General features: G+C 40.1%; 2 protein-coding genes across 4 annotated transcripts; one reads left to right on the top strand and one right to left on the bottom strand.

Moving 5' to 3' along the window:
- Positions 1-171: 171 nt before the first annotated feature.
- On the bottom strand, positions 172-6,051 carry rbm12ba (RNA binding motif protein 12Ba). Of its 3 annotated transcripts, none has more exons than XM_051957402.1 (3): positions 5,924-6,051; positions 2,186-2,393; positions 172-2,011 (listed from the first exon to the last, which is right to left on the bottom strand). In XM_051957402.1, the coding sequence occupies exon 3, from the start codon at positions 1,994-1,996 to the stop codon at positions 335-337; it is 1,662 nt and encodes a 553-aa protein (XP_051813362.1). In that variant the 5' UTR covers positions 1,997-2,011; positions 2,186-2,393; positions 5,924-6,051; the 3' UTR covers positions 172-334. The 3 variants fall into 3 exon arrangements, with proteins under 3 accessions (XP_051813362.1, XP_022048692.2, XP_051813363.1); XM_022193000.2 differs by having other exon boundaries at positions 5,910-6,041; XM_051957403.1 differs by lacking the exon at positions 5,924-6,051 and adding an exon at positions 3,200-3,301.
- tmem67 (transmembrane protein 67) lies at positions 4,163-22,451 on the top strand. Its single transcript, XM_051957400.1, has 28 exons — positions 4,163-4,412; positions 6,382-6,470; positions 6,590-6,680; positions 6,823-6,922; positions 7,936-7,999; positions 8,099-8,170; positions 8,259-8,321; positions 9,129-9,283; positions 9,368-9,476; positions 9,627-9,713; positions 11,430-11,495; positions 11,592-11,748; positions 14,350-14,470; positions 14,578-14,683; positions 16,556-16,612; positions 16,695-16,793; positions 16,882-16,980; positions 17,272-17,358; positions 17,638-17,737; positions 17,826-17,965; positions 18,053-18,193; positions 19,885-19,965; positions 20,054-20,170; positions 20,265-20,381; positions 20,474-20,581; positions 21,770-21,872; positions 21,969-22,111; positions 22,183-22,451. The coding sequence occupies exons 1-28, from the start codon at positions 4,208-4,210 to the stop codon at positions 22,261-22,263; spliced, it is 2,958 nt and encodes a 985-aa protein (XP_051813360.1). The 5' UTR covers positions 4,163-4,207; the 3' UTR covers positions 22,264-22,451.
- The last annotated feature ends 664 nt before the right edge of the window (positions 22,452-23,115 follow it).

Below are 23,115 nucleotides of genomic sequence, written 5' to 3' on the forward strand. Positions count from 1 at the left end.
AAATGTGCCTCCGAGTTGCTCCTAGTGAGTTCATCTGATTCCAAGCAGAGACGACACGCCCTTCTACTGCAGCAGGAACAAACACCACACCTTCCCTCGCTCTTCTGGCCGCTCCATAGATATACACAGGCAAATAAGTGTGACTTTTCATTAATAAATGCACCAAAAACGTGTTTAGACAATCTTTATTTTGGTCTGTATGGAATGTACACGAAGATTAAGCGGAGGCATGGCCAGTGGTTATTGTTTAACAAACATAGAATTCATGAGTTGAGAAGCAACCTTGATTTGAAAATAAAGATCTCCATATCAGTCTTAGGTTTGTTTGTGCTCTTCAAACTCGTTTATTCAAAATGTCATCCATCTGTTTCTCACTTATGCGGGTAAAAAGCAGTTTAGCTCCCAGGTACTTCTTCCCGTTCATCTTGTAAGCGAACGACGCGGTCTTCTCCGAGTCAAACTGAACCAGAACTTCACCAAGACCGTTTCCCTTGCTGTCGTGCAGCACAACGATGCTGTCCTGAGTGAGTCTGAATCTGTAGAAAAGCCGTCCTACATGACCTTTCTGCACGTGTGCAGGAAGGTTTCTCACAAACAGGCAGGTCAGACCTGTCCGGTCGACATTCTCCTCTGGTTTCCATTTTGGATTCTTGCCCATCTTCAGATGAGTCTTCAGAGATCGAGCTTTGGACATCTTCTCCCTCATCATCTGCTCGGTGATTGCCGAGACCTGGATGGCGCTGGTGCCCACGTGGCAGCCCGACAGATTCAGTGCATATTCATAATCCTCAATTTGGTCAAAAATAAGAAAGGCTGTGTCAGTTTTTCTGCCGAATTTGTCTAGCAGATGGAGAACGTTTTTGTGTGAGACGTTAGGACATCCGAAGAGCTCTTTTATTTCAGTCTTGTTTATCTCTTTGGGCAGGTTGTTGACCATGACGATGTGCCTCGCAGGTGGAGGCGTGTAGGCGGTGACGATTTTGGGTTTTTTCGCTGGTGTAGATGGAAGAGGGCTGACGGATCGCTTATTGATCTCGAGTAGAGATTTTTGCTTGTGGTTTTCCCTCAGAGGGTTTTGCTCCAGTTTCGGTCTCTCCTGAACCTTCGAAGCGGTTTCACATTCCTGCAGGGCACTGTTCCACATCTTCTCGGTCCCTCCACGAACCTCGACGCAGATTTGGCCCAGAAGCTGCTGATTGAAACAAAGAGCGTCGCGTGCGTCCTGCATGTTTGCGAACTTCACCAGACAGCCATGATTAAGACCCAACTGGACGTTAACTATGGCTTCCTGCACCGTTAGCCCCGAGAAAAAGCGGCAAATGTCCTCTTTGGTAGTCGAGGGGGGCAGGCCGAAGAGCCTGACGTAGCCTGGCTTTGAGTTTGCAGTTTGCTCTGGTGTTATCGAACCATCGGACGCAACAGCTTTAGGTGACACTGCAACTTTAGGAGACTCAGCTGCCTTAATGGTTTCTACTTGTTGGGACGACTGCAAACCTTGAAGGACGGTGCAGATCCCAAGAAGAAAAGCAGTGCCAGAGTCCAGAGTCTGACCGGCTTGCTGCTGCTGTTGCTGCGGTGTGTTTAAAAGAGGCAGATTTGCAGTGTCTGGATCTGTTGGCCACGCAGGAGAAGATGTAGGCTCTGCGGTGAGGTCCACAACAACATTCGAGGACGTGGGTCTGGCAGCAGGTCTCTGCACGGTGAGCTGGGAGCTTTCCTCTTTCTTCTTCTTATTCAACAACAGCTCCAACTTGTGCTCCAGCTCAACCATGCTGCTGATGTGCATCGTCACTTCGGAGCCTTTCAGGAGGTTTCCGGTGCGTCTCATGGCGAGCTGAGCGTGTCTCTCCGAGATGAAGGCAATAAAAGCCTCCCTGAGACTTCCTCCCACTATGACAACTCCACCGTCAGGTATGTGGAGTGGGTGGAAGAAAGCTCGAATATCTTCAACTCCCGCCTTCACATCCAGTCCTTGGAGTCGCAGGATTATATACATTTTCTCATATCAGGTCTGAAAAATTAAGAAAATTTAGGTGAGGAAAAAAAAGGGGAAAACAGCTGCAATCAGGAAGAAAAAAAATACCACGTGCGTCATGCAGACAGAGAGAACAGAGGGGACGTGAAACAGGCAGGAAATGTGGAAAAACTAGTTTTGTTCCTCAGTAAAAAGCAGAGAAATACTCACCACAGCTGGTTGGAGAAGTTGCTGGTGAACAGGAGGGTTTTAAAGCGCACTTAGTGTCGTTTCAACTTCATATCTTCAGGTTTGATCCTCCTCCGTCTCCTCCCTCTGCGCTCTAGTCCACTCTGTGCTGGTTTCCCTCCTTTTATGTTGAGTGAGTCTGACGTGTGGACCAGATGTTTTACCGCCACCTGCTGGCCCGGAGTATGAACTGCAACACAGTACAGCATCACAAATAAAGGTTTGGTTTAAAGTGGATTAGACCATTTTTTAAATCTTTAAAACATTATAAGACAATGACACATTAGAGAAGATAATAAAGCTTAAACACCATAAAATATTTTAAAGAGAGCTTAAAGACCATAAAACATTAGAAAAGACAATTAAAAAGATTTTCAGCAGTTATAAGAATTGTTTAATTGATGTGTTGGCAGAAAAAAGCTTGACACTAATACTGAGGAAGGGCATGAATATTTTCTAACCTATAGAAAAAAACCTAGAGAAATTGTTAAAATTCATCATTGATGATAAAGATGATATCTTTTGACATGTTAATCTCTAGAAATCTAAACATTGGAGTTAATAATTTAGCGCTTAACTTTAATAATTTACATAATTTTCTGCTACTATTTGTTTTTTAATAGAATGATGTGTATTAGCTGGTTGGTAATCAGCTGTTGGGTCTTCTATCAAAAAACGTCATAAACAGCAACAACAAAAACAGCAGGAAAACTCCTTTACCATCACAGTCTAAGCCTTTACTAACTGAAGCAAGATGAGCCAAAACTTGATCACAGTCTTAAGCATGAAAATGACTGAACTTAAATCATTTTAGCGATCACAACACTCTTGTGTAAGGAGCTGGGCTTTACTCTGCTTTTCTCACAGTTTCTTTCCTTTCAGTTAAAGATCTAAACATGTGAAAGTCTATCAGAATATGAAGTTTCTAATACACTTAATAATCTTTTTAGCTCAATTTCGTTTCCTTAAAACTTTACATTTTAAAATCTTACTTACTTGGATGATTAAATTGCGTAATTTGTCCTCCCTTGCAGACTACAAAAACATATTGTACCGTGGGGAAGGAAGTTGGAGTGAATAAAATGCATCTGCAGAGTTGTTGCGTAGGTAGCATTTCCTGCCAAAAGTCCCCTTTGACTCATCAAGCATGTAGAAAACGACTGATAAATCTGAAGTTAACCCAGAGCAACATAATCTGTGGTTTCATCTGTTTCCTAAGTGCAGACTTTCAGCTTTCACACAAACACTCTGACACTATTCATTTATATTCCCGTCCTGCTGTAGTGAAGTTCTCAGATGTCTTGCTTGTTCCAGTGCCCTGACTGTTAATTGCAAATCGAGATGGAATCATATCTGGTAATAAGACTCACAGCTGCCATGATCCCATGTACTTTGACCAGGCTGCCTGGTCCATCGGCTGAAAAACACTCAAAGTAGCACATTCCTACAAACATGTTTGACTGTTGGCAGCCCACTGAGCTCTTTCCATCAACTAGTAACTGACTAGAAAGCTACTGCTTCAGCTGTTATCAATTTTTCAATGTATTAGAATGCTCTAGAGCATAGTAGAAATTAAAATTCCCACTTGAAATGGTACAGTAGGTAAATTTTCGGGAAACGTGACAGTTTTGAGGCATATGAATAATTTTGGACATATAGTTTTTGTAAAAAAAAAAAATGAAATAATAAAAATCTGAATTAGAATTTCTAACACAGCATTTATACTGTTTTAATCACTTGTTTATCCAGTCAGAAAAAAATAATCATTTGGACAAATACAATTTGCCTATAAATCAAAACTTAGCATGTGTATGAACTATTTTGGGCTTAGTTGTATGTAAAATAAAATTACACTAGAAAAGATTTTTTAAAGTCTATATTAACGGAGGATTGAACGTTTTTGGTTTTATTTGTATTTTTTTTCTTTTGCGTCTCTCACAGAAGTTAGGTACGTCATCACGTCGCCTGAAGGATTGTGGGTAATGAGGAAGACGGTTGTTTACCATGGCGACGGGGACGCTACCGATCGTCTTTAGCAGACATAAAGTGCCTTTAACGTTATATCTTTTTATCTACGTGGGCCTGCTTCACTGCCAACAGTTCATTATTCCCTTTAAGGCTCCTTCTGACTGCAGAGCGGAACAGTTCTTCGATATATCCAGTTTGTCGTGTGTGAGCTGCGGTCCGAACCAGAGACGGAGCACAACAGGTCGGTTACCGCCACAACACCACACAACGTAACGTAACACAACATAGCACTGATTTTAAATACTGCTATGCTTACAAAAAGTGTCTCAGTGTAAAACAAATACACTTTAACTGGGAACTGGTCTGCAAACAACGACAAAAAGAAGTCACAAGGAGCTAAGTAGCAGTTAGCTTAGAAAAGTCACTGTTATTATTATGACACAAAAAACATAGATTGGAATTTAATAAACGTGTTGAAATATTAAGAATAAGACAGCACAATGTTATTTATTATGTAATTATTAACATTCCACCCCTACAGTGTTTTATGTATAACATAAATTATCCTGACTAACGTGAATGTGAAGGGTAAGAACAAACAAGATTATTATTTATCCAAATTTATTTGACTAATTAAAACATTAAGGTTAATACCCCAGTATTTTGTACTACATAAATCAGTCTAGCTAAATTAAATATCAGCATCAGGAACCTACAAATGGATTTAATTGTGCTAATTTTGCATGACTAATTTAAATATATGTTAGAAAACCACAATATTATATATTACGTAATTTACCTGACTAAATGTCATATTAGAGTTAGGAAATTACATTATTATTTATTATTCAAATTTACCTGAGTCATTGAAATATTAGATTCAGACAATGTAAAATTGTTTATATGATACAAACCAACCCAACTAACTAAATAATACTGATAAGAACGTACAATATTATTACTTATGCAAATATCTGTTTTATTTAGATATCAATCTGCAATATTTCATCTATTTACCTGACTAGATTAAATATTAATGTTAGGAATTTACAAGTTAATTCATTATACAAATGTGCTTCATTAATTGACACCCTTCAGTTGTATGTATCAGACAAATTTACTTAACTATATTAAATATCAACATTAGGAACCTACAAAATTATTACTTATGTAAATTTAAAATGTAAGTAATTTAAATAAATATAAAAATTAAGCCTATACAAGGTTATTGACTATACACATTTACATGAACTAATTAAATATTGTGGTTAAATCCCTAGAATATTATTTAATTTACAAATTTACTGGACTAATTTAAACAATAAAATTTGGAACTCACCCCCGCGACCCTAGTGAGGATAAAGTGGTGTATTAGAGAGTGGACGGATGGAAGTTTGGAAATTGCAATATTTTGAAATGGCTCAGAGGAAGTGAAACCAAAGGTCAGCAGCAGAGAAAAGCAAAGCGTCCCCAATTCTGATTATGTCAGATGATAGTAACTTATAACAGAAGAAAAATACATGTATTGGTTTCCATTTCACTAAAATAAAGAGTTATTTAGTTAATCAGATTGGTTAGGCTACACTGAGAGTCTATATGTGTTAAACTTCTAAAAGAAAAACGAACAGCTTTGAGCAATCAGAAGGTACAGAACCGTTTTTCTTTTCCAAGCGTGCGCATAATTACTAATCATGAAGTTAAATGTACATTATAAAGCTAAACTTCCTGATCGACTTACTTTAACAAACTGACCTCTGATGTTTGAAATCAGGTTCAGATCAGAATCCAGAATGAAGTCTGTATTTTTTCTTCTCCTCTGTCATCCAGTAGAATCAACCTGCAGTTTATACTGACAGACTGTTTTTTGTACAAACACTAAAGAAAAACTCAGTGGAACAAAAAAAGGAGAAGTTGCAGTTTTCTGCAGGCATGGAGGAAGTTCAGCGGATTTCCTGCCCAGTCTGGTTTAGTGACCTTTGTTGATCCCAGGAGTAACAACCTCAGTAATTTGCTATTTGTATTGTTTTAAGTTGGGATTTTGATTTGACACAGATTAATTTTTTCAGCCCTAATGCAGAGGTTGCTTTTCATCCTCTGTGCTATTTTCTCGTTCCTTTTTGTTGCTACCCAGAAAGAAAACACTGAACTCAAGGTTGTGCAACATTTCCATAGTTTCCACTGACACTAAACTGGTTTTCTTCCTTTTTCAGGACTGAGCTGTGTTTGCCAAACTGGTTACCAAACTCTCACCACTGATAAAGCGTCCATAACCTGTCAGCAGTGTCCCATCAACAAGCCTGTACGTGCAGTTTCCCTTCAATGTCTGGGTTTAAATTCACATTACAGAGTAGAAGTTGTATCTTAAAACCTCTATGCAGTGTTCACAGTCGTGTTTTGTTGATATTTCTTTATCTACAGGCGGTAACTAAAGATGGGTTTGGGTGTATTCGCTGTCCAGGCGCTCTCAGTGATGATGGGAAATGCAAGTGTCCACCTGACAGCTTCCTGGGTGAGTCTGTGAAAACAGAAGTGCAAAAAAAAAACAATTCTGATGGTGAATGGGCTTGCTTCAAATATAGCAAAGTGAAGCAATAGCGTGGATGCTTGTGTATTTTATGTAAAAACATGAGTGTGGCCTGTTTTTCCCCCAGTGGAAAGAGATATCAACGGAAACCTTCTGGATGAGGCCAAGTGTGAAACATGCAACGGAGACAGCCCTGCTTCGACTGTACCAAGCAGCAGTGGAGACAGGTACGCATCAGATCAGATATATGAAGGCAGTTTTGTTTATTTTAAAATAAAATAAAATGCGAACACGTGCCTCTCTAATTACTCTTAAAAACAGACTAAATATTCCCATTTGGGGTGTTACTAATCCATGTCAAGATGTGCATGTTATCAGCAGGTTTGAGAGACATGTTGTCTTTAAAAATATTGCCAAATTACACCAAATATCAGAGCCAGAAACTGGAAAAACAGAAAAAACTGTCACATTTTTAACTTTCCAATGGTCTTTGAATGTATCATGTTTAATTAGTTGTCCAGTTGAGATAATTAAGCAAATCAAAGCTTGAAAAAATCACTGTATTCTACGTCTCTTTAAAAAATTCACCAAAAATAAAAAATTACATCATGTTTTATAAAAAGCAAAAAAAAATCTGTGCCAATTGATGCAACTAAGACTGACTCAGTCACATGACAAACATTAGGAAACAAAATCAGAATGTAAACAGTGAAATATTTATAGTATTTTCCAGTATTTGTCACATGTGTAGGCACTTGGAAAAATGTTTGACATGTTGGTCCTGGATATTTTCAATTATTTTGTAATAAACAATCAGAAATTCAACTGTTTTTCCCTTTTTATGATTTATAGCATAATAGCTGTATAGCCATGGCTGCTTTGTTTCTATAGAGATGCAGGATTTTATATTGCAAGGAAAAAATAGCACAGGAGCACAAAATACCCAGAAACTGCTTTGAGTTTAGAGGGTTAACAAGGAAGTTAACTACAAAATCCACTGAAACATTCTTACTAAAGGGCAAAAGTTGTTGAGATAATATGAGACCTGAAGAACAAATTGTTATGTTGTTCTCTTCTTCTGCTGCAAGGACAGATTTTATTCCGTCCTTGACATATTGTGCACATTTCATTTACTCTGACAAATGCCTCACTCCTGCTTGCTCTTTGTTTCTCTGTCACCACTGATATAAGGCTGTCAGAGTGTGAATAGAAACATTAACTCTTAAAATATATGTTTCAGGTGTGAGAGATGTCAGGCTTCCTTCATTGACACCTCCTGTGAGTGTAACTCTCCTAATATCCTGGTGAGTTCAGACGTCTCTCTACCCTCACATCCTTTTTTAATCATCACACTGTTAACTAACACATCGCATCTCATCAGTGATTTATTTTTGATCATCCAGGCAGGAGGATTATGTTTCCGTCCAGGCGGCCTCTCCACTAACATGAACCCCAGCGTCAACTATGCTCAGCTGGTGGGTCTCCTTCTCTCTCGCTTCTGAGTACATTTATGCTCGTTCTTCTCTTTTCTGGTTTACATTTTCTGTTCTGTTCCCATTGCAGAAGTTCAGTATCCTGTCAGCCTGGTTCCAGGAAAACCTCTACTCCTCTTCAGCAGCCTGCCTTGTAACTCCAATACCTGATTTTTTTCAAAAATAGTTCCCTCTTTAACATCATAGGATGCAAATTGCAGCTCTGGTTGCAGCCACGCACTGCCGTAAATGCTGACACTGGAGAACATTTAGGATTTTATGTTGGTATTTGTGACAAAAACATGAATGTAATCACCCTCTGAACCCAAAAACAAGTTGGTAAGATGTGTTTTCTTTCAAAAAAACGGCCAAAATTACATCATTCATCCGAGGCAGAAACTGGAAGAACTGTAAAAAAAAAATCATCAGATATTCCATCTTTGAACTAATCATGTATGACGTGTGGTTTTGTTGGGAAAATTAACCAAATGTAAGCTTGAAATTTGGATGTTTTATTAATATAATTTTTGCCATGTCTCATTTTAAAAATCATTGAATATTTGCCTGAAGTGCGGGCAGTGCTTAAACAGAGCAGAGAGGAGATAAATAACATAAAATAAATGAAGCATGGCGGTGTACAGATGATCCAGCTGTTGGAAGATACATTCAACGTGGTGAAGCCGGTAAAAATGTGACAGGAGCGAAACAAATGTACAAAGGCTGTGTGGAGTTCAGAGAATTAAACATAACCACAGAAATTTTAACACCAGTTAATGGCAAACAGCTTTGAAGGAGAAATACATGTGACAAAGTGTTGAAAAGTGCCAAATCCTTTTACAGAGACAAGAAGTATGATGTGCTAAGCGGTGTAACTGAAGCAGATAATGACTACCACGGTGCTGTTAGGAAGGTGTTAGGACTTTTTCTGTCTAAATAATTGCCCTGTGTGATGTTCTTTCAGGTGTTCTCCAATCTGACGGCGTGTCAGGCTCTAGGGAACATGTGTGTGATGAACATGCACTCGTTCAGCGGCGTTTCCACCGACGCCTGCGGTCTGTTTAACACCATCTTCAGATCGAAGGCCTCTTTGAGCTCCACTCAGGACATTTCTTACTGGTAATCCCTGTGTTTTCTTTGTGTAGTTCAATCCAATTTCCTGTAATTTAATTCGACTAATAATTTTGACGATTCTATTTCCAGGAGAGCTAATCTGCCGTGGCTTTACTACGGGGATGAACCAGGACTGGCCAGCCGAGTGCTTCAGACCGATCCCGTTCCCACTGGCTTCAGTTTCAGAGGAACAAAAAAGGTAAATTATCAACTTTAATCATGTCCACTTTGAGAAAAAAGAACCTAAATCCAAAATAGAATCACTACATAAACAGTTTCCTTTTTATTTCACGATAACTCACATGTCAGTGTTCTTTTAATCGACGATTATTGTTTGTTTTTGAATCAGAACACAGACATCAGGCTGCTTGCTGCTGTCTATAATGTCAGAGGAGAGTTTCTCAGGTGGGAACCAGTGGGAGGAAAGAATCTGCAGGTAAGATGTGAAATGATATGATCAAATTATATTTACATGGGAATAACAGAACTTAATCCCCTCGAGCCATTAGTAAGAATTGCAGAGGATGTCTATGCAAATCTGTCATTTGTAAAAAGAAAAAAAGCAAAACAAAAGGACAAAATTAGCAAATCTTTCTTAAATATGTATTGTTTTCTCTGCACCTTTCTTCTGCCTCCTTCCTGCTAAGAATTTCTAAGCACAGGCAATTATAAAGTAGCATTTTGGGTGCAAAATCAGGAGGTTTGTGTTGCTACACAGCACAGAGAACCATCCATCCTCTATACACCGCTTTATCCTCACTAGGGTCGCAGGGGGTGCTGGAGTCTATCCCAGCTGACTCGGGTGAAGGCAGGGGATACCCTGGACAGGTCACCAGTCTGTCACAGGGCTGCATACACAGACGAACAATCACACTCGCATTCACACCTACGGGCAATTTAGAGTACTCAATTAACTTCAGCATATTTTTGGACTGTGGGAGGAAGCCGGAGTGCCCGGAGAAAACCCACGCATGCACAGGGAGAACATGCAAGCTCCATGCAGAAAGATCCCAGGCCCACCCCTGGGATTCGAACCAGGGATCTTCTTGCTGCAAGGCGAAAGTGCTAACCACTACGTCACTGAGCAGCCCGCACAGAGAACCATTTACAGAAAACTCAAATCCATCACAGGAAAAAACTCAAAAGATGAATGCATGGATGACATGCAGCATGCAGAAATGAACGTTTTTATCTCTGTCAACACCTTTATGTTGCAGCATAATCATATAATATCCACAGAAAATGTCAGTAAATCAAGTAAAACACAGATTTTACTTACTCCATGCAAATGTGCTGCACAAAAGTGGTCATTTTCTGAATCACATGAAGTCCTAAATGGAGTTTTTTTTTCTGAGTAGGTAAGAGTATTGACACATGCAAGATGTCTACAGAAATGCTTGCTTTACCTTAATAAGTTGGTGATAGAGTTTAATCCCAGTCACTGTTGCCTAGCCTAGCCGCGCTAGACAACCCACAGCAACGAATTTAATTCTCTGTCAGGGTGGGTCTAGTTACCCTCCATAAGGCTCGAGGTTGGATTCTCCTAAAACTGGCCGACGAATCACCATGAAGTGTAGAGTCAGAAGGCGGGCGTAACTAAGTGACGACAGAGGCGCAACGATTCTGACAGAAACAACCGGAAACAACTAGCCTAGCCGCGCTAGACAACCCACGGCAACGAATTTAATTCTCTGCCAGGGTCGACAACAAAAACAACAACAGTCATTGAGCTCCATTAGCACCGACTCTGAATAATCTTTCTGTTAACATGTCTGTAATATACTTGAGCTTCACCCATTGACTGTATAAATAAGGCTTCACCGAACTACCACATCCTCTGATTTCCGGCGCTCTAGGAGCCTATTCGTTCCACTGATTGGTTGTATACCTACCCAATTGCTGCAGAGTGATTTGATAGGCAACCTTTTAGCCCGCCTCCCTCCCTGTCGAGAGTTCCTAGACCCTTGCATCTTCAGAGCATGGGTCTAGTGCGGCTAGACTAACTGTTGCCCCCTTTTCAGCACAAATGCATCAGTTGTTCCTGTTTTGCAGTCTGTCAGCCTGGTTAAATAACACTTTTCAACATGATTTTTCACAAAATGTATAATTCAGACAGCTGCTGAACTCCCTACATCACCTCCTTCTCTTTCAGCTTTGTCCTCAACCAGCCACCAAGCAGGCAGCAGCCTTCAGCTTTGGAACCGCTTATCAAGAAAGTGTGAGTGTCTTTCTACTTCGTTTAGCACAGAGAAGGCGTACAAGCTCTCTTTGAATACCCAGTTGTGGTATAAACTGCTTGTGTTTGTTTTCGCAGTGCGATCTTTCGGTAGCAGAGCTGCTCGGTTCCCATCCTGAACCGCTGTTCTATGATGTGTTCATGGACCTCGGCGGCGGAGGAGAAAACACAAAGCTGCTTCCTCTGCCAACATTAGTCCTGAACCAGCAATACAGCGGAAGATTCATCAACCAAGGTGGGATTTTATTCTCTAGAGTTTATGTGTATGTGGCAAGCAGGTTTATATTAATAACTAGACTGGAAATGCATCACAGATATCAATTATCCCGTTTTTCATTGGACAAATGACTTCTTTTATTCGTGCACACAGAGTTTCTTGTTAAAAATATCTAGTTTAGCTACATGTATCTGCAGCTGAATTACGACAAGTTATGAATCTTTTTATACCAACATTGTTCTTTCTTTGAGATCCTTAACTGTAGCTTGAACTTGTCAAAATTATGTTATACAGATTTTAAATTGTGACTCTCTCTTGTCAAAATGTAATTACATGCATGTTTAATTAGAGTTTTCAGGCTGTGAAATGACAATGCAGATATCTGGAGCGATGTCAAAGTGGAGGCAGTTTGTTTTTCAAACATACTATGGTGCTAAAACCGTAACTGCATTATACAAGCTGATTTACCACCATGTCAGTGGAGCCTAATGCCAAATCTCTATTGAGTAAAGCTCTAATTCTCCAAAAACTCCTCGCTGATGAGCTCTTTCCATTTCACATTTTTTTTGGGTGATCTTGTCCACCACAGCAGCCGTTTTTACGTCGTTTCAAATGCTTTGCTGGACCAACAGCCAATAGGAAGCCTCACATGAGCAGCAACAGTGAAGACTGTAATAGTAATGTTAATAATAAATTGAATTACAGAGATGTGGTTTTGAGTGGTCAGAATGTGTTCGCCAGTCTAGCCTTTTTTAACCCTTCCCTCAGGTTAAATTTGGTCCAGCTCTCCGTTTAAAGGGTTAGATTCTATCTGCCTATTAGTATTCCACCTAACAGGTTTCAGCAGAATAAATTAAGCTGGAATCGAGAGACACTCGCCCAGGTTCTGACTGCCTTGCTTCCAAATGTCTCTCCCCTCTTATCTGATAAATGCTATCCCACCAAACAGCCTTTCTAAGTAGTAGAATTGATCTATCATTCACATTCGTTATCGGTCAGCTTCTCTCTAAGGACTTGCATGCACTTGGTGCTATTCCTGGGTTCGTTTTAGAGGTTTGGAAAGAACTAACCTCAGGGGTAATGTTTAAACACTCTAACTTTGGACTAAGTAACCTTTAAGAACCATTGGATTGAATGCACACAATCAACTTAACTTTTTACCACTATGCAGATTTTTAGTGGTTTATAATAGTTTCATTAGGCTTCTCTTTAAATGCAATAAAGCGTTTTATTTAAGCAAGTTTAGCAAGGGCACAGCATCAATTCATGATTAAAACAATTAATTATTTCTGATTAAAAATGATACTAAAGTAACTAAATTGAGCGTACCTAACAATCTTCTCTAATTATTAAATTTAGGAGAGAGAGCGAACAGCGTGGCCACTACCGTATCACTCGGTCTTGACTTGCGTCTGGGAGAAGTCCTCAGTTGTCCAGAGGACTCGTTACGATGTCTTCTTTGTGGACAAAAGGATCTTATCCCTCGGCAGGGGGGAGCGGAGGAATCCTGTAAGCCAATCGTGGTCTGGCAGTTATCTCTGGAATTGGCTGGAACGTTAGTGCTTACGCCCCAGCTGTCTTCTCTGTGGTATGGTGGTGATGGAAAACCCTCGTCTGCTCAGGCTGTAGTGGGTCACTGGGTCTCCCAGCCCCGGGGAGGGGAACAGCCCAGTGCTGTTGCCTCCTTTGCCTCTTCGGGTGTAGTCGGTTCTCCCCTCTATTGGTTTCTTCTGGATAACTGCAGAACCTCTTAGGACTCTCCGTTTGGCAGAGTGTGGTCTTCGCTTGTTGAACAAAGTCAGAAAAAGACTTTGCTTCCAACGATGTCCTCAGCGATCTCTGGAGCCTAAGTCCCGCGTAGTCCTCCCGTCTCTAGGGCAATAGAGGAAGGTGAAGATTCTTCAGAACTCCGGCCAAGTTCCCTTTGCAGCTCTTCTGGCAGCTCCGGAGAACATCTCCCGTATAATGTCTCTGCGCTCCCATTCTTATACTCTCTCCTGACACACAAAACTGGCTAGGTACGCCCTCTGACACCGTCTAACTTATGCAATCGAGTTGTCATCACATACAGCAGTAATACAGAAGTCATGTTGTTACAGCAAATACACGGTGCCCACATTCTGTTTAACACACACACATTTCAGCCAGCCCTCTTGGGTTTTTCCCAAACTTCCCTTTTTTCCGAGGAGGCTGCAATGTCATTGTGGCTGCCGAGTCATGGTGACTGTTGTTTACTGCACTTCTGCTTTCTTAAGGCCTTGACAAGCCTAAACAAGGATTACTTCACACAGAATCACTTCTTAAATCATTCTTCTCAATCTGAACATAATAAATCATCTGAATCATTACTTTAATCAAATCAACACTTCAAAAATGTATATATTATTTCAGCAAACATAATCATATGGTTAACTTATAATGTTTCTTCTTAAGATCTTTATTTGTCTGCTTCAAAACCTTTGTTACCTTAGGGCCATAATGAGCCTGAGTCCTCTCTGAGACCTCAACATCTGCATCTTACTTGACAAATGATATTATGCATATCTGTAATTTTAATTCTGGACAGTGAATGTTTGAGTGTGTGCTGTCATTGCTTTGACAGCTTTTGTTTCCCTACAGAGAACATGAGAAACTGGTACTTGTCTCGGCGGATGTTTCTCATCGACATGCTGAGTGGAAGAGAGAAGAGCTTAAGTTCCTTGCCGAAAGTCATCCGTGTAGCGAGCAGCATTAAAATAAGGTAAACTTGTAACCCGCGCACCGCCATGATAAACAAAAAAAAAAAAGAGAAATCTTCTTTTGTGAAGTGGTGATGCTGCTGTTAATCAATTCTGTGTGTTTTTTTAGGTTCCAGTTGGTTCCACGAACTCAGGAAGGACAAGTGTTTCCTCCTCTGATGGTTGTGACCTACAGAGACGTTCCTATCATGGATATAAATACACAAACTGTATCTGTGAGTCGATCACACGCGTTTGTCTTTCCATAGTTGTGGAACTCTTCACTGGAATAATGATGAAGCCCTTTTGAGACGTGGGATGTTTGTCGTAGCTGTTTCATCAGTCTGTCATTCAAACTTTGATCTCTTTTATATTGATGTTTCCCACAGCTTTATTCAGAAATCGATTGAACAGAACATTTTATATACATAAAAATGCGGTGATAGAATAGACTAAATCTAAACGAGTTTTTACATTTAATCAATCAATCAATCAATCAATCAAAGTTTATTTCTATAGCACTTTTCATACAAAAAGTAACACAAAGTGCTTAACAAGTTAAAAACAAACAATCAAAAACAATAAAAAGACAATGCCCCGCATCCCTCCCAAATCCTGCCCCACATCATACTTCCTATGAACACACAGACATACACACACAGACAGTCACACAGCCACTCACACACACACACACACACACACACACACACACACACACACACACACACACACACAGAAAGAGGAAACACCATCAATGAGAGCCACCCGTACCCGGGGCAGCAGCAGGGCCCGTCAGGCCCAACAGGCCAGCTAGCTCCAGGACCATTAGGCCTAGGCCCTGCCAGAGCCCCAGATGCAGACGGCTCCCCACTGAGGAAACACTGGAATCAAAAAGAGACGTGTTGAAAATAACAGGTAAAACTAAAAATTGAAGAATAAAATAGCTACTAAAAGATAAAGAATAGTAAAATAGTAAATGAATGATAAAATAGATAGTAAAATAAATACTAAAATAGTGAAATAATAATATAGTATACAAAATAATAAAATAAATATATAAATAAAAGCAGAACCAGGGAATAAACAGTATAAATCAAGGCATTAAGATAAAATAAAAGCATTATGTAAAAGCCAGTTTAAAAAGGTGACTAAGGTAATGACTAACAGCCTAATTTATTTATGATTTCCTAAATGGTGAAAACTCTGTCCATGTGTCATGATCGCCTAACTGCTACTTTACAAACAGTAAAACAAAAATATCTAGAAAGCTGAGGAGTCAACCTGAAAATGATTTACCTGCAGCTGATAACTGTGACTCTGTGTGGCAGCTGTGAGCTGATGAAAAGTTCACAGCGGGACCTCTTGTTAGATCCTGATCCATGCTGTCTCCATGTCGGAGATAATTTATATTTAGAAGAAATTAATGAGGTTACTGTTCTCTCTTCAGTGATGCTCATATGGATCCTGCTGCTGCTGATGCTGCAGATATTTAATAAACTCAGTGGGGAAAACTACAAACAACAAACCTGTTTACATATTGTCAAAACCGAGATTACATTATCTGTGAGTCTCATGAATCTGACCTGATACAGACTCTGTCTTCATATCAGCAAGTTCATTTTTTATGGATCATATTTCAGTTTTTAATAAAAGTGAATTTGTAGAACAAAGTTAATGAGGAAGACGTTCAAACTGTGTCTTTCTCATTCATGCTTTTGGATCAATATTGGTGCTGAAATGTGGGAAAAAGTCTTCAAATGTTAGATCTCAAATCTTGAAACAGTTCAGATTTGTGCCGTGTCGAAAGTGGCACAGAAATGTCCAGAATAGTATCTTGTTTTTTTTCAGGGTTGCATTCTTTACTAATGTTTTTGTCTTCTATGAGTGTTCTATCTGATGTTTGTGTATTTTTAATTGCTTTGAAAAGGACCTCCACTTTTGAAAGTTCCTATAGAACTAAAGTTTCTGTTTTTGTCATGTCATAACAATGGGAACGTCTGAAAGGAGCTTCACTAAGCTTTATATTAGAAATAGAAATTATTAGCTTTATTTATCAGAACAACAAGCTTTTGTTTGGTTTATCGTTGAGCTCATTTACTTTTTTCCAGACATCCTTTGCTGTGGAGTATGAGATGGATCAGAGTGACGCTCGCATGAAGACAGATGTGAGTAGAAACATGAATCAAATGTTGGTAAAAGTTTGAGGTGGGCTTCTTGCTTTGGCTGATCCAGGATCTGTGTGCTCAGACTGCTTTAGGTGTGATGGGTGGAGTCGCTGTGCTTTACTCTCTGCTGAAGACGGTCAGCTGGAAGAGGAGGATTTCGTCTACAGACGTTGATGGCGTGGTACTGTTTCTTCTGCACGTTATCATCTCAGTCAGTTGTGGGATTACAGCTCAGAACTAATGTCAGTTTGTTCCTCCTTCTCCCTCAGACGTTGGTGAAGTTTCTGTTCTTTTATGCCGGTGATCTGGCCAACGTTTTCTTCGTCGTCACTGTAGGAACTGGACTGTATTGGCTCATCTTTTACAAGGTATGTCCCTTACACCTTAGGCCTTTCTTTGACAAGACTTTAATGCATATGGGATCTTCAGTTCTTGTACCTTTGTCTCCTTTCTGAAGCCTTTTTTGCTTTTTCCACACTAAGAATGTTTCCTTTGCCTTTGCATGAACTTTAAACTCTTTTTCTTTTCTTCTCTGCCCTGTTAAGACATTAAAGGTAAATTTCTTCCTTCCTTTACCACTCCTGGCCAACTTTTAATAGATGTAGATGTAATTATTATTGGCTGCACACTTGGATTTATTTGTGTATTCGTCTGTTCAGGCCCAACAGTTTGTGTCGGTGCTGCTGCCGCTGCCGCCTCAGGAGGAGAAGCTGGTGACGTACATCGGTTGTGCCTTCGCTCTTAAGGTCGGACGCCTTCTAAACAGATGGATACATAGATAGATAGATAGATACTTTATTAATCTCCAAAGAGAAATTCACAGTTCCAGCAGCATGAAAGGCAGAGAACATGAGAGCATGCAAGTTACAAATAAGACTATAATAAAAATATAAACATCTAAACATCTGGCAGTTCAACAGTGCAGTAGTGCAGTTGTGCAAAACAGATGAGACAATGAGCAGGATGGTTCGTGAAAGCTGGAGGATATGTCTCTAAAATGCTTTACTTTGTGTATTTTTCACCAGGCTGTCCAGTTTCTCCACAAACTGTTCATTCAGGTGTCGGTCGATGTGTTTCTCATCGACTGGGAGAGGCCACGAAGTAAAACTAGCAGAACTGTGCAAGGTACAGACATGCTTCACCTGAGCTTATGTTCCTCAGAGGTAACTATCCAGCTCTTTTATTCCACTCACCGTATTTACTGGTGTTTCAGCTGCTGGTGAAATGAAGCGTGAGCCCTCTCCAGTCAGCATTTGGAGGACCTACTTTGTGGCCAACGAGTGGAACGAGATCCAGACCATCCGCAAGATCAGCCCGACTTTTCAGATCATGGCTGTGCTCTTCTTCCTGGAAGTACGTCTCATAGCAACTCTCTGTTCTTTGATCAGCTGTTGTCATGTCCTTTTCCCTCATTGCGGACTGTTACTCTTCATTGTTAAGGTGCTTGGTTTCTCCAGTCTGGCCCTGAGAGATCCCTGGACAACGTTACAGCGCCCCTCAGAGGCCTACACGCCTTCATACAGCCTGACGCTGCGCTACGGTTTGGCAGCAACACTCTGGCTCTGCATTGGACTTCTGCAGGTAAACAGTTTCTTCTTTTTCTTGAGGCGTAACTCCTATTTTGGGCCACGTTTGGCTGCTTCTGCCTCCTTTGTTGTGCAGACAGGCGCGTTGTTCTGGAGCAGCAGCACACCAGCTCCGAGCTTTTCCTTGATTCTTCGATTTTTTTGAAACATTGGAGTTTTTGTGGACGGTAATATAAGCCTTTATAGTATACAGCTGTGCAACAAAATGAGGAGTTACACCTCTCATATCCCTCTTTCTCTTTACCCTTAGAGCCCAGCAGAGGCGCTTTTGCATCCAAATGTACGTCCTTTCTTCTTAGTTCAGTTGTTCTAGAAGTATTTGTTGCCGTGATGTGTAGCACGTATCAAATTAAAGTGTCGCTGAGGAAGGAAAAAATATGAATTCACATTAGACATGATCATAGTTACAACCTGCATACAGCTATGTGTGCATCTCCACAATTACTACTCTTGTTTGAATAACTTATCAACTCATCATTGCATAGCGTTGATATTTCTATCCAGTTTTTCTTTATTCTTGTTACATATTTGAAGTAATATTGTTACAAAGACAGACCAAACTTACTAACTTCCTCCTCCATTTTCACACTCCGGCCTTTCAGCTGAACAAGTCACAAAATTTCATACCATACCACCTATCAGAATAAACAGCAGAACTTTACTTTTACTTTCAGTCGAATGGAGTTGTTTCTCTGTGAGCCAAATTACATCCCATTTTTATATGAAAAATAAACACAAAACATTGGATTTCTTTTCACTACAATGATGGCTTTGGTGACCAAACATTCACACTGTGTATGAACACTTCAGTGATTTAAACCATGACGTTTTCTTAGGTAAGGCACTATTTTTAAGTCACTCAGCATCCCACATCATGGCTCTGATATCTCTGCTATGCAATTATATAAAGATATCTCTATTTTTTTGGTGAAAACACAACAATTTCACAGTATGAGACTTTTTTTTTATTTGATAGGTTATGTATCCAATTTAGGGAGCTAAAATCTATAAAAATCTGACCACATGTGAATGGCAGACATGTTAAAATTATAATGTTTGTACCAAAACAAATACAGTAGAAGACTAAAGAAAAGGCAGGATATAACCATGATGAGGTTTTGAAGTCAGTGTTCAATGGTTCCGTTAAATAAGTAAATATAAAGACTGATTAAATCCAGGGTTGTGGATAAATGCTTGTTCTCTGTGGTGATGTGAGTTCTGAGTTTGTAGCAGTGTCAGTGGAATGTCTTTGAAGTTCTTATCAAGATTTTTGACCCCCGCATCCTGCAGAGTCAGCGGTTGGTCAGAATGTGTGTATTAGGAGCCATTTGATCCCTTGTAGGTCCCAATACACATTGTTTTATTTCTCTGGAGGTCTGTTTTGGGGGAATCCTTGAAAATCTGCTCTCGTGCTGATTTGATACTTTGTGCCCTCGTGCCAGATCTGAAAGGTGTCTTGCATTCGGTGTCTCTGCCCCACTGATCACAGGGAGCCCCGTCTCCAACCTGTGTTTGTGAAGCTGTAAAGACCAAGATCTTGTCCTGTTTAGCTGCTGTTGATGGGTAGTGGATCCTACATATGTGTTGGTAGCCCTTATAGTAACCAAGATAAGAGTTTAAAAGTGAAGCAAGTGAAGTTAGCCTGAAATCAGTCTACAGGCTCATAATATGCTTTCGTCCCTACAGGTGATTTTCTTCACAGTGTTTTATGAGCACTTTGTGGAGGATAAAATCCGTCAGTTTGTAGATCTCTGCTCCATCAGTAATGTAAGTAGCCACACACACGTTGCATTCGACAGTTTTTCTGTCCGTAATGTTTCCCATAAGTGTGTTTTTAATTTTTTTTCCCGTGCAGATTTCCGTGCTGCTCTTGTCCCATCGCTGTTTCGGTTACTACATCCACGGTCGCTCGGTGCACGGACACGCAGACACAAACATGGAGGAAATGAACAACAATCTGAGGAGAGAACAGGTGCGTACAGCGGCAGCCTTTTTTAATTTGCTACTAGCTAGTATGCTATTCGTAGTATTACTGATTTCTTATTCTCTCTCCTTCCTTTTGTAAGGAGTCGCTGTGTGGTCAGAGAGGTTTACTTCCCAACACTGACATCCAGACGTTTCAGGTTGCTCTTTCCAACCTCCTTCGGACGCAGTACGACCGGATACAGGACTCAATCAGCAGGGTTTGTGTTTACTCTGTCATGTTTGCACCTCTGCGAACAAAAGCTTCATTATTCTGCTGTTTAAATGGTTGATTTTATCCCCTGTGCTGCAGAGAAACAGGCCATCACGGCTGACAGACACGACCATGGGTCACTTCAGCGAGCCGCAGTGCAAAGCGTACCACACCATGAACCACTTCCTGGCATCTGTTATCGACCATGTTAGTACAGCTACACACACAAAAAGCACACTCAAGGAAACTGAAGCCTTACAAACAGATCAAACTACCTAATCCTGTTGCAGCCAAAGCACAAGGGAAAGCTGTGAGAATTTTGAGTTAAGTTTGAGGCGTTTCTTTACTCCTGTTACATTTTTTCTTCACTGTGGGCTCATTTTTCACTGCACTATAAAATCCTGTTCCTCTATGGAAACAGCACAACTATGGCTAGAAGTAAAGAGAACTCTGAAATGTCTTCTTTGCAGTACGAGACAGTTAAAATGCCATAATTCATAATTTCTTTGATTTTATTCGACTGTCTTAGAATTATATCTCTACACAAATGCATATAAAAGAATGGATTGAGATTTGTCTTCAGCCTTTATTAGTGAGGGTCAAAATATCAGATAGATAGATAGATAGATAGATACTTTATTAATCCCGAGGGATATTTCAGTGTTCAGCAGCTTACATACAACATATAATAACAAAAAAGGCAGACAAGATACGAAAAGATAGAACTTCATTGATCCATCACCAGGGAAATTCACATTGCAGCCGCTCGGTACTCACTTTGACTTTCATTCCTCTGCAAATTTTTCTTCTGTTTTTACAATTGTTAAATTTCCTTCTTTTAAACTTTTTACATCTTTAAGTTTTAAAATTGTTAATGTGAATGTGTTTTCACTTTGTTTACTTTGTAAGGTGTCCTTGGGTGTTTTGAAAGCCACCTTTAATTAAAATGTATTATTGTTATAATTATTAATATCTCCACAGGGTTACAGAGGAACATTTCCAGCAACCATCACTCCTGTGTTCTAATGCTACATTGTGTTAGCTAATGGTGTTGAAAGGCTCACTGATGATTAGAAAACCCTTGTGCAGTTGTTAGCACATGAATAGAAGTGTTAGTTTTCATGGAAAACATGAAATTGCCTGGGTGATCCCACACTTTTGAATAGTAGTGTACGACATGATGAATTCATATGCATACAGGTATGACATGGAGGTTACTGCACCCACAATTCTGTTATTGCAGTCAAAAGGACATTATTGGCAGAAAAGACCTCAAAACTCAGAGTTTAACCTAAAGTTACCCTGCTAAACCCAAATCCTGCTTCGTGTTTCTGGCCTGGTAGATTTGCTAGATATGAGTTTGCTTACTCTCCCGTGTTGTGTTCTTTACTTCAGGCCCACCCTGACATGGACTACATAGTGAAGGACAAGCTGATGTTTGAGCGGGTCATAGGGATGGAGTTCCTTGAACCCAGCGAGAAGAGCATCTTTTACAACGGTATCGACCTCCTCTCGGCCCAGATGGCTGCACTCTTCGGTCTGTTTGTGCTCGTCCGTGTGCCCATATGATGTGTGTTTGCGTTTCTCGCTGCAGATGAGGCCCACTCCTTCAGTAATGTGCTGTTTTACGGAAACGAGGCCACGCTGCTGATCTTTGACACCCTGTTCTTCTGTGTCGTTGACCTCGGGTCTCAGAGCTTCGTTCTTGCAGCTGTTCTTACATACCTACAGCAGATGGTCAGTATTTTTGTGTAAAGTATGTTGCATTCACTGTACAAATATATTAAAAACCATCTCGTCGATTACAGATATTTTCCTTCATCCGTAACGCTCTTGGAAGGAGGAACCTCGCATACAAGACTCTGGTGGACAAGAGATTTCTGATATAACTTCTCTGCTTAGTGTTCCATTGTGTTGTTTAGTGGCATTTCTCAAAAGAATGTTTACTGTTCACAGCTTCTGCTTCTTTTTTTGTATCTTTACAGTGTTTTTGCTGCTGTTTTATGATGTAAATACCACAATTTTTGGACAGATTTTTGATGTTTTTATTGATTAAAATCTTTTGATACAAACAAAATCTTGCTTTGTATTTTATTTTGACATATGCTAATCATCAAATTCATATGATAACATTCATAGTGCTTATTTTTATGTAGACCATAGCAGCTTTAACGCTCTTGATATATTATGCTAATATGGACTTTGCTGACAAAGAGTAGGATTCATTTTTATAAGAATTTTGCAAATTTTTTATGTTTAATTGATTTGCCAAAATTACGGATTACAGAGAGCAGTGTCACTATATCAGTGAATGCTATCAGCCTCTCTCCTCGGAAACTTGCATTTAAAGATTAAACCTCTGATTTCAGGGCTGCACAGTGACGTAGCGGCTAACTTTCGCCTTGCAGCAAGAAGATCCCCGGTTCAAATCCCGGCCGGGAACTTTCTGCATGGTCTTTCTGTATGTTCTCCCTGTGCATGCGTGGGTTTTCTCCGGGCACTCCGGCTTCCTCCCAAATACGCTGAGGTTAATTGATTACTCTAAATTGTCCAAAGGTGTGAATGTGAGTGTGATTGTTTGTCTGTATATGTAGCCCTGCAACAGACTGGCGACCTGATCAGGGTGTCCTCTGCCTTCGCCCGAGTCAGCTGAGATAGGCTCCAGGACCCACCGCGACCCTAGTGAGGATGGATGGATGGAACCTCTAATTTCAGAAGCACCGCTGCGCACGCTGCACACG

This window comes from Acanthochromis polyacanthus, chromosome 12 (assembly GCF_021347895.1).
Source record: "Acanthochromis polyacanthus isolate Apoly-LR-REF ecotype Palm Island chromosome 12, KAUST_Apoly_ChrSc, whole genome shotgun sequence".
In the NCBI taxonomy this organism is placed as follows: domain Eukaryota; kingdom Metazoa; phylum Chordata; class Actinopteri; family Pomacentridae; genus Acanthochromis; species Acanthochromis polyacanthus.

Excerpts from the sequence above, each read along its gene's own strand:
- rbm12ba (XM_051957402.1), bottom strand. The coding sequence starts at position 1,996 with ATGTATATAATCCTGCGACTCCAAGGACTGGATGTGAAGGCGGGAGTT.
- tmem67 (XM_051957400.1), top strand. The coding sequence starts at position 4,208 with ATGGCGACGGGGACGCTACCGATCGTCTTTAGCAGACATAAAGTGCCT. Across the intron at positions 8,000-8,098 it reads GTAACTCTCCTAATATCCTG|GCAGGAGGATTATGTTTCCG; the intron begins GTGAGTTCAGAC and ends TTGATCATCCAG. Across the intron at positions 18,194-19,884 it reads TCTGCATTGGACTTCTGCAG|GTGATTTTCTTCACAGTGTT; the intron begins GTAAACAGTTTC and ends TCGTCCCTACAG.